General features: G+C 33.8%; 2 protein-coding genes across 2 annotated transcripts in view; both read left to right on the top strand.

Annotated features, from left to right (window-relative positions):
- Positions 1-3688: 3688 nt before the first annotated feature.
- HELRODRAFT_164680 (hypothetical protein) lies at positions 3689-6825 on the top strand (the record flags this gene model as incomplete). Its single annotated transcript, XM_009030681.1, has 5 exons — positions 3689-3716; positions 4565-4609; positions 4736-4870; positions 4993-5032; positions 6291-6825. 5 exons carry the CDS (start codon positions 3689-3691, stop codon positions 6823-6825), a joined length of 783 nt encoding a protein of 260 aa, XP_009028929.1.
- A 473-nt stretch (positions 6826-7298) lies between these two features.
- Positions 7299-11280, top strand: part of HELRODRAFT_189525 (hypothetical protein) — a gene marked incomplete at its 5' end in the record, with an annotated part of 7575 nt that continues 3593 nt past the window's right edge. The window contains 6 exons of the mRNA XM_009030680.1: positions 7299-7374; positions 7893-8099; positions 8587-8947; positions 9062-9225; positions 9374-9860; positions 10134-10302. Of these exons, the coding sequence (XP_009028928.1) occupies positions 7299-7374; positions 7893-8099; positions 8587-8947; positions 9062-9225; positions 9374-9860; positions 10134-10302 (1464 nt within the window). The remainder of the gene's footprint in view (positions 7375-7892; positions 8100-8586; positions 8948-9061; positions 9226-9373; positions 9861-10133; positions 10303-11280) is intronic.

The following is an 11280-nucleotide window of genomic DNA, read 5'->3' as shown; positions in this document are numbered from 1 at the left end:
TTGTAATTTTAGGTAAGCTAGGGCTTAATTGTAATGAATAGGTAAGTTGAGGGTACGATAGCCGATTGACTCTGGATTTCAAAGTCTCTTGTCAGAGGTAAGCCTTGGTGGCCCAGTGGTGAACCGGCAATGGTTTACTATCCGGACGGCAATGGTTTACTATCTGCACGGTAATGATTTACCATGCGGCATGGCCATAGTCTACTACCCGCACGGCTTCCGGACGGCAAATGGTTTACTATCCGCACGTCAATAGTCTACTATCCGCACGGCAATGGTTTACTATCCGGTGCCCTGGCTGTCGGTGAGCCTCTGTGCAAGGAGGGAGAATGAAGGGGGACTTTCGACTATCGTACCATTAATAATTTAATATATATTAGTTAAGGTAATTGAATAGGTAGATAGGATTATTTTTATTAAGCAATTTGAGATGCAGGCACTGCTAAGCTTTCTGATGAGAATCTTCTTTATCTTTCTTCTTCAATACGGGCTGTGATTCAACAACAATCTCGAGGAGGACTGGCATCAGCTTTGGAGGACAACGTAGGAACCGGAAAGCATTTAACATTCTGTCTTTTTCAAATGGACGACGGTGAATTTTTTTACATTTCACTCTATTATCTATTTGCCATTATTTTCATTTTATAATTTTTTGCTTCTAAGATTTTAACATTCATTTACTACTACGCTAATAAAAAATTTTGTCTACAGAATGATGAGAGGTGGGCAGTGGTGGGTGTCAGCACGTTTCAGACGGTGGTCTCTCTTGATGACTTACATATGATGATGGTGGTGTAGGAAGAATCAGCTCGTTGGCTGTTCGACTGACACTCTGCAGTTCGGATGACATCTTGTGTGCCGACCAGATGGTGATGGTCGGTGCAATGGAGTACAGTAACGAAAATTTTTGAAGTAAGGTTTAGTTTCGTTTTTTTATTTTTCCCCATTCATTCATTTTCTCACTCAATATTTCAAATTATTTAATTGACTAATTGATTCATTCTATTCATTCGTTGATACATTGATTGATTGATTAATTAATTAATTCATTTCATCTATCAACCAATCATTTATTGGTTTGTTCCTTCGTTCGAACATTCATTTACTACTATGTTAATAAAAAAATTTGTCTACAGAATGATGAGAGGTGGGCAGTGGTGGGTGTCAGCACGTTTCAGATGGTTGTCTCATAATAATTTACGTATGATGATGGTGGTGTAAGAAGAATCAGCTCGTTGTCTGTCCGACTGACACTGTGCTATTTGGATAACATCTTGTGTGCCGACCAGATGATTGTGGTTGGTGCAATGGAGTACAGTAACGACGATTTTTGAAGTAAGGTTTAGTTTCGTTTTTTATTTTTCTCATTCATTCATTTGTTCATTTTATCAATCATTCTTTCAAATTATTCTTACATTAATTGATTGATTAATTCATTCTATTCATTCATTGTATCATTGATTGATTAATTCATCCATTCATTTACTCATTCATTCAACCATTCAACCAATCATTCAATCATTCAGTTAATCATTTATTTGTTCGTTACTTTGTTCCTTGATTTACCAACACGCTAATATAAAAAAACTTGTCTACAGAATGAGAGGTGGGCTGTGGTGGGCGTCAGCACGTTTCAGATGGTGGTCTCTGATGATCGTTCCGATGACAATTCGAAGGTAACAACAACAACAGTAATAATAATAAATATTACCGAGAAATATTTTGCCGTCGTACCATAGAAAGTACTCGAATTTGAACAAACGATTGGAATGTTTTGGAGTGATTGGAGTGGATTGTTATCTCAATAACATAAGTTGCCTATTGCTTTTTTTCCAATGGCTTGGTTTTATTTTAAAATATTATTTTTTTTCAGATTTAGTATTTTTCAGTATCCGGTCAAACTCACGATGCGTGCCAGATGATGGTCGGTGCAATGGAGGTTCATCCGTAGTGAAGAAGTTTCTGGAGGGCGCACACGCGCACATGTATACAACACACACACACATCGATACAACACACACATACACAACATCCATTTTTTGGTGTTGTCGTTGTTATGTTTCTCTTCAACTCTCTATTTTCTTTACCAGACTTTAATTTATTTCTTAAGTAAGTTAGGGATTGAGATGAGCTGTACAATTGCAAGTAGGCTAGAGCTTAACATTTGTTAAAAAGCTTCTAGCAAAAAAAAATAAAAAAATAAAATTATACAAAAAAGGCAAATTAAAAAAAACGATAAAATATGTAAAATACAATACCTGAAACATGTAAAATTCCTAAATCTTTGAAATACAAATCTGTAGGTAGGTGAGATGAGCTAATCATTATAGGTAAGCTAGGGCCCTGAGAGTAATTTAATTGTAGGTAGGTGACTGACTACTATTCTTACGACCTTTTACTATTTTTTTGTTGTTTGAATTTGCTTCACACTACCACACCAACAAAACATAATAAATTGTTTTTCGTCGTCGCCTTAAATTTTGTTTTTTTGAACAATTTTTTCGATAATGTCTATTTATTCATCTATTAAATGTAGAATGGTTTCTTTTTTTTTAAATTTAGTTATATAGTTTTTGGTATTTCTTGATTTACATTCATATGCATGTATAAATTATTTCTTTTTGGTATGTTGATTTAGCCATTATGATATGTTGTGAACTGTTCTTGATAAATTAATAAACTGTTCTTGTTGTTTTTACGTGAATTATTATCCTTCGAGAACTTCTAAGGAGTGAATGTGATAATACAAACAAAATGTTGATTGGATGTTGGAGGCGGCTGGACCATATAATTAGAAAGATGTTTACTCTGAGTTCTGACATTTGTTTTAAGACTGATAATTTTTGACATGTTTTATGACTTACAATAATTTGTTTTTAACATTTAAATAATTAAATTGTTTCCATAAAATTTAAAAACCAAAATTCATTGATTTGAATTTCTTTTGAAAAAAATCGAAATCGAAATTTTATACCTGAAGATAATCGAAACCGAAAGGGAATTGATATCTTATAGGATCGAGTCATCACTATATAAAAATAATTACAATAATAATAAATAATTTTTTATCGGTCGATATTTCGTTATATTTGTTTGTTTAAAATCCAAAATTTTTTTAAAATTCAAATTTTTTATTTTTAAATGATATCAAATAACTGTGCATAACTCTGTACAACACTCTTTAACTTTGTATAACTCTGTATAACATTGTATAACTCTGTATAACATTGTATAACTCTGAATAACTTTGTATAACACTATATAACTTTGCATAACTTGGTATAACTCGGTATAACTTTGTAAATCTCTGTATAACTTATTAAAACTTAATTCAAAAAATTAATAAATAGATTTATATGATGATAAAGCAAAAAAATTAAAAAAATTAATGAATAGATTTATATGATGATAAAGCAAAAGCATAAAGTGGTTCGATATTTATCTGTTTAGCTTTCCATGCTTTTGTGAAAATTATTATGAAACATTTATCTAATTTCAGCTCGTGATGTGCGCCAAATTTTAATTGTGGATGGTTTTTTGATTTATCTTTTTAAAAAGTCAAATTTATTATTTTATGTTTAATTTAATAAAATTGTTTTTAATTAATATCAAATCTTATTTTTATTTTGTTTTTTTTCTATAATATATTAAGTTAAAAATTTCTGCGAAGGAAAATCTCAATAAAGAAATGGAGCCAGTTGGAGTTGTTAAAAAGGGTGAAACATGAAATTATTAAATTAATTATTAATTGAATAAAATTTTAATTGAAATAATATTCGTCATTCAATTTTTAAATATTTAAACAATAGGTACATTTATAATCTGTGATCCAATAAAAGTAATATAAAGACGAAACATGTAAAATTGTAAAATGTTTCTATGAATTTATTTATGAAAAATGAAAACATTAGCATTTGCAAAACAGTTTCTCTGAATGAATGAATGAATGAGTGAATGGATGAATGAATGATTGAATTGGTCAAGGTTAGGGGTTAAAAGGTTAAGGAAAGTTAGTAGACTTTAGAATTTAGATTAGACAATGATGTGTAGTGTAAGTAATGTTGTAACTTATAATTTTTATTATATGTAACGTAGTACTAAATACACTGCAAACCTACTGTTCATAACAGCCGGGGATTGGCATTCGAACCCGGTTACAGCAGCAGTTTTTTCCAGGCTCCCATCACTATCTTTACATCACTGCACCATCATCATCATTATGATACACGGTTTTTTTCATCCTTAAATTATTGCTATATCAAGGCATTTGGGAAAACATTCAGTGATTTCAACGATATATATCACGACATATCATGATATATATCATCATAAATTATCTGGAACCTCCTACTGATGCAAAATCGAAAGTTGAAAAATCATCGTTGATTAAATCGACTATCGTTTTATGATCCTTTTATTCAGAATTTTTCCTAATTTCTGTTTTAAAAAGTATAAAAGCGAACAATTTTTATATATATACACAAAGAATAAATACTATTTTAAATTATTTAATTAATATGTTTTTGTCATTTTTTAATTTTAAATATTTTTTTAAAAATTTAAGACAATCTTCTCAAGTTGCACAGTGAGACGCAAAGGATTGTCAGAGGTAGATATTTTAGTTGAAAAAAAAATTCTTCTCCTTCACTATAACTACATAATCATTAATATTATCAATTGCGCCTCGTATAATAATCATAAGTAAATTTATTCATTTTTTAAATATTTGTCACAGAGTCGAGTGTCAAGCTGCCCTATCATAAGCCAGCCAAGCAAGACTTGTCGTCATACCTGGCCAGGGTTCAGCAGAAAAGAGAGTCCATAGACTTCACTAATTCACTAAAAAAACTGCAACAGCAGCAGCTGAAACGTCACCAGCCCCAGCAGCAGCTCCAACAGCCACACAATCAGCTCAATACATCCAGATACAATACGACGATACACAAAAATACAAAAGATTTCTATTCTCTGCAAACACTCCAAAAACATCAGACCCCTACCCAGTTATTCCTAACCCCACCCCCTTGGAAAGGTTCAAGGCCACTGCTGCACCCCCTAACTCCTGATACTACTAATCCCCTTACTACAGCTAGTAGCAGCAGTAGTAGTAGTAGTAATAGTAATCCTAATAATTTTAACGTAAATGAAAAGTTTACCCTTTTTAAGAGTAATCTAAAATTTAAACACAATAATAGCCATCATAGTGGTAGCGGTGATGCTGATAGTAAGAAATTTATTCCAACAATAGAAATGACGTCACCATCGTCATCGTCATCATGTTTCAATAGAAAGAGTGACTTGTTAGATAGAGTTAAAAAAAGATTCTCCCTTGGTGACAATAAGAATGATGATGATGATGATGATGTGACTGGTGATGGTAATGATCGTCAGAGAGATGATGCTTGTGGCGGTGCTGGTAATGATCTCAAAATCTTCGTTAGTGGTGATGATAGTCATGATGGTGATGATGATTTGATAATATGTGATGACGATGAGGCCACAAAGAGGTCAGGGATTGAGAAATTGTTTAGCAAACTGGAGAAGAATTCGAAATCTAAACATAAGACACAGGCTACCACTGTTGAATTGTGGTGGGTAGTTGCACTTTTTTGTTGTCGCTGTTGCTGTTGTTGCTGTTGTTGTTGTTGTTGTTGTTGTTGTTGTTGTTGTTGTTGTTGTTGTTGTTGGGTTGTTAACTCAGAGTCAAAGAAAGACGCATCGAGTGCATTCATTTATATGCATTCAATCGCATGCATTCAGTCATACACATTTAAACATTCAATCATTCACATGCTAAACATTCAATCATACACATTTAAACATTCAATCTTACACGTGCAAAACATTCAATCATACACGTGCAAAACATTCAATCATACACGTGCAAAACATTCAATCATACACGTGCAAAACATTTAATCATACACGTGCAAAACATTCAATCATACACGTGCAAAACATTCAATCATACACGTGCAAAACATTCAATCATACACGTGCAAAACATTCATTTGAACGTTTCTACTGTTGTTGTATTCTAAATTTAATTTCTTGTTATTAGCGTGTTAAATCAAATTTAAACTTTAACTTTCTTTCTCCCTCTCTCTCGAACACACACACTCATTCAACACACACACACACACACTCATTCATTCTTTCTTTCTCGCACACACAACACTCACACTCATTCATTCTCTCTTTCTCTCTTTCTCTCTCTCTCTCTCTCTTTCTCTCTCTCTCTCTCTCTCTCTCACACACACACACTCATTCTCCCAATCTTTCTTACGCAGTACAATCACAAGGCAGATATCAGAGGACACGGATTCAACGTCCAATTTTACGAGCAACCTCATCAACAACAATACCATCACCAACGGCAACTCCACCACCACCAACAACAACAACAACAGCGGCTTCAAAGTGGAGAAGATAATCTACAAGATGGACGCACGCGACGACGAGATGCTGAAGGGCTCCAAGCTGCGACACCTGCAGCAGCAGCTGAAGCAGCAGATGAGCGAGGTCCGCTCAGAGAGACTCAGAGAGAGGAAGAAACAATTTAAGAAGTTGGCCAAAGAAAAAGGTATCGGAAACGCCATCTCGAGGTTAAAAGAAGACGAAAAGAAAGATGATGACGATGATGGTGGTAGTAGTAGTAGTGGTAGTGGTAGTAGTAGTGATGATGATGACGATGATGGCAACAGTGGTGGTGTTGCTGATGGTGATGACGACGCGGAGGAAACGGAGGAGGAAGATGAAGAAGAGATGGCCGTGAAGAGAATTGAGGTTGTTGCTGTCGTTGACGACGGTTTTGTTATGTATTAATTTTTTTAAAAATCGATTTAATTGAAAATTTGTTTTTAAAAAAATTTCAGCTTAACCCGTACATAGAAACTGAAGCCGATGATGATGACGACGATGATGATGATGACGACGATGACGATGATGATGAAAGCAAGCACTCTGACAAATTCAAAAATCACGCCAATCGTAGAGACAGAAGTATTAAGAAGAAAAATAATGATGACGACGATAACGCTGCTGCTGCTGCTGCTGCTGCTACTACTACTACTACTACTAATAATAATAATAATAATAATATCGATGATGATGATGATGATGATGGTGATGACGATGATTGTGTAAATATAAAAAGGAGGAAACAGGCCAATGTGATACGAGATGATGATGACGATGATGATGACGATGATGATGACAAAGAAAATAATAATAAAAATAATAACAAGAATAATAATAATAATAATAATTACGACGACGATGATGGCAATGATTCGCAAATGAAGAAGAAGAGTTATGATCCCTTCGATGAAGATGCTCTACCCCTGGGCCAAATAAATGCTGAAAATCATAAGAGTTATAATCATTTTTTTTTTCACAAATTTTATTTGGCATACAATTATTATTATTTATAATAATAATAATAATATTGTTATTATTATTATAATTGTTATTATTATTATTGTTGTTATTATTATTATTGTTGTTGAACGTGCAATTCGGTTTTAAAAATCTTTTCATTGTGATAGTCTTTGCAAACTGGCCAGAGTCCTTCTCGAACTGTCGCCGCGATCGCAAGCAGATTATTATTATTATTATCATTATTATTATTATCATTATTATTATTATCATTATTATTATTATCATTATTATTATTATCATTATTATTATTATTACCACCGATTTGAATACATTACCGCTTTGCACTTGCCCTAGATGGGCAATGAGCATTGTGGTTTGCACTTGAACATTATTACATTTTTAATTACTCTTTCCTCTTTCGTTTTAACGACTCTCAGTTGGAATAAAAGAGTTTTTATTATAACCATATGTATATATAATTTATTAATTTATTCTAATTCTTATCCGTGCAGTCAAACTGTCTCCAAGACCATTCAAAGAGCTTTCATCTCAAAAAAATCGAGGTGCCAATGATGGAGAAGAAGAAGAAAACAGTAATAATAATAATAATAATAGAAGAGATTATGATAATGATGTTTACGAGAGAGGTTTTGATAATGATGACATCGACAAAGATTGCAACACTAATATTAGCTTCAGCCTGTTCCACGATAGTAAAAGTCTGTGTATGTCTGTCTGTGTGTCTGTCTGTGCATGTCTGCCTGTGCATGTCTGTCTGTGTATGTCTCTCTGTGTGTGTCTTCCTGTATGTGCTTGTCTGTCTGTATGTCTTTCTGTGTATGTCTGTCTGTGTGTGTCTTCCTGTATGTCTGTCTGTATGTCTTTCTGTGTATGTCTGTCTGTATCTTCCTGTATGTCTGTATGTGCATGTCTGTCTGTATGTCTTTCTGTGTATGTCTGTGTGTGTCTTCCTGTATGTCTGTATATCCGCCTATCTGTGTGAGTATGTAAGTGTATATATATTTACTAGTATGCGTATGTGTGTAGTGTATGTTTTTTTTCATAGGAATTAGATTAGGCTACAGATTTACAAGATTGTTTTATTCGGGATGCTATGATAATAATTATCGTCATTTTTGTTGCGGTTGTTTCCAGTAGTAATGATAACATTATTATTATTATTTATTACTTTTACTGTTATGGTAGGCGAGAGAAGTTTCGAGTCGGCGTGTCTACCATCAACCGGCAAAGATAACGATATGGCTTACAACGACCTAATTTGCTCTATGATTCCGGCCGGGCAGAAGATCAGAAATAAGAAGTTACCAAAGAACCTAAATAGTGATGATGATGATGATAACGCGGCGTCATCTGTGTCAATATTTACGCAGCAAAGAACTAAGTACCGGGAGGATGATGACGATGATTCGAAATTCGCTTCCCCTGACGGAAATGACGTCGTTGATGACGTCATCGATGATGGCGGTCGTTTCTGCTCAACTTCGCAATTGTTAGGGACCGATTCTATGGCAGGGCAGGACTTTAACTCTCAGCTGCTTGTTGATTGGTCGGTATTTTTGGATCAGTCGGTTCAGTGGTATTTTTTTTAGAGATATGATTGGTTATTTTTGTATAATGTATATCTTCATTGTTTGATTGATTGATTTATTGATTTCATTAGGTTAATGGATCCCGATAAATCAAAAAGAACGTCGTTCAAGTCAGCAATCGACGATCTATGCACCAAAGATAGCAAAACGGCGGGAAGTAACAAAATGGCGGGAAATTGTGACGAGGAAGATGAGCTGTTGCAGTTTTGTTCTGGTACTTTTACCACTCAAAAAAGTATGCTTGTGTGGGCGTGTATGTGTGTGTGTGTGTGTGTGTGTGTGTGTGTGTGTGTGTGTGTGTACGTATCCATGAATGCCTGTTAATGTTGATTAAATTTTGTAGTTAAATTGATCAATGAGTTTTTACGATTTTATACCACCAGCCGATGACCAAACCAACTGTGCCACTGCAGCTGATGCTAATGATGAAGACGATGGTGGTGATGATGATGATGGTGGTTGCACCGGAAATGATGTTGATTATGATCGTGATGATGACGGTGTTGTAGCGGGTGATAATGGCAGAAATAAACCAAGCAAAGAACTAGATAGAATGTCATCTTACGATCTTTTCAGCTCATCATCGTCGTTTCTACCGTCTTTTAGTTCTATGGTCCCAGACGATAAATACGACGATGAAGATGACGATGCCGCTAAAGATTATGATGATGATATAGCCAAACATTATGATAATGAGAAGGCCAAAGAATATGCTAATAAGGTAGCTAAAGATTATGCTAATGAGATGGCTAAAGTTAATGCTAATGAGGTGGCTAGTGATGGGAATAATAATAATAAAAAAAATACTAATGATGATGATGGTGGTGGTGATGATGAAAAGAATGATGGGGAAGAGGCAGCAATCAAGAAGTATGTTATTATAGTTACTGATTTCGTTTGACCGATTTGTTTGATTTTATAGTCATTATAATTATTCTCTCCCTCTCTCTCTCTCTCTCTCTCTCTCTCTCTCTCTCTCTCTATATATATATATATATATATATATATATATATATATATATATATATATATATATATATATATCTATCCATCTATCTTTCTATCTATCTATCTATCTATCTATCTATCTATCTATCTATCTATCTCTCTTGAAACACACATACTGATTTTTTTATCTCCAAGGAAAAGGAAAAGGATCATTACGGACAGTGATGAGGAGGAAGAAGAAGTAGAAGAGGACGATGACGTCATCAAAGATGAAGATGACGTCATTAGGGATAATGATGTCGGCTGCGGTGGTGGTGATGATGATGATGATGTGGAGGGGGGAAAGATGGAAGAAAGTAAAGAGGTATAAAGGGAATTTTTTGAATGGAGTAATAAAAACGGGGTCGTTATTATTATTATTATTATTATTATCACTTATTATTATTATTATCATTTATTATTATTATATGATCATTTATATAGCGCCTATTAAAAATATTCTCATAGGCGCTTTACAACTATGGCAATTTTCTACAAGGAAAAAAGATATGTCCTCAATTGACTCTTGAACTGGGGAAGTGTCAGACCAGACCGGCGCAAAAAATATGGAAGTTCATTCCAATGCCTTGGTCCATAAACTGCAAAACTACGTGATGCAATCTTTAATTTAGTAACCGGGACCACTAACAAGTTTCCCCGATCTGATCGTAGGCCAGTTTTTAAAGAAATCGATGATCTGTCAATCAACATTTCGGACAGATATTGCGGAGCCAATCCGTTTAAGCATCTATAAACCAAAATACAGACTTTAAAAACAATTCTTTTGCTGACCGGCAACCAATGTAATTCCGACAGAAGTGGGCTAATGTGTTCAACACGACTAGCACCAACAATAATTCTTGCAGCTCTATTCTGAACCATCTGCAACTTATATAATATATATATATATATATATATATATATATATATATATACGTCGTAATGACGTCATCGTCTTATATATATATATTATTGATGGAGATCACTACATGTTCCTCGTCAGTTAGCTTCCTGTTTAGTATTATTAATCTTCCTGTTTAGTAGTATTAATCTTCTTCCTGTTTGGTGTTATTAATCTTCTTCCTGTTTGGTAGTATTAATCTTCTTCCTGTTTGGTAGTATTAATCCTTTTCCTGTTAGCTAAGCAACAGAAGGCTAACTAGCGCCGAACTTGCTGTGATTTTCATCAATGATAATTGCATTTCTGACAGTATTAATCCGGTATGTGTATATATATATATATATATATATATATATATATATATATATATATATATATATATATATATATATATATATATAG

The sequence above is a fragment of the Helobdella robusta genome, assembly GCF_000326865.2.
Source record: "Helobdella robusta unplaced genomic scaffold HELROscaffold_7, whole genome shotgun sequence".
In the NCBI taxonomy this organism is placed as follows: domain Eukaryota; kingdom Metazoa; phylum Annelida; class Clitellata; order Rhynchobdellida; family Glossiphoniidae; genus Helobdella; species Helobdella robusta.
The sequence above is the reverse complement of the archived record's forward strand: the minus strand, read 5'-3'. Positions and strand labels throughout refer to the sequence as shown.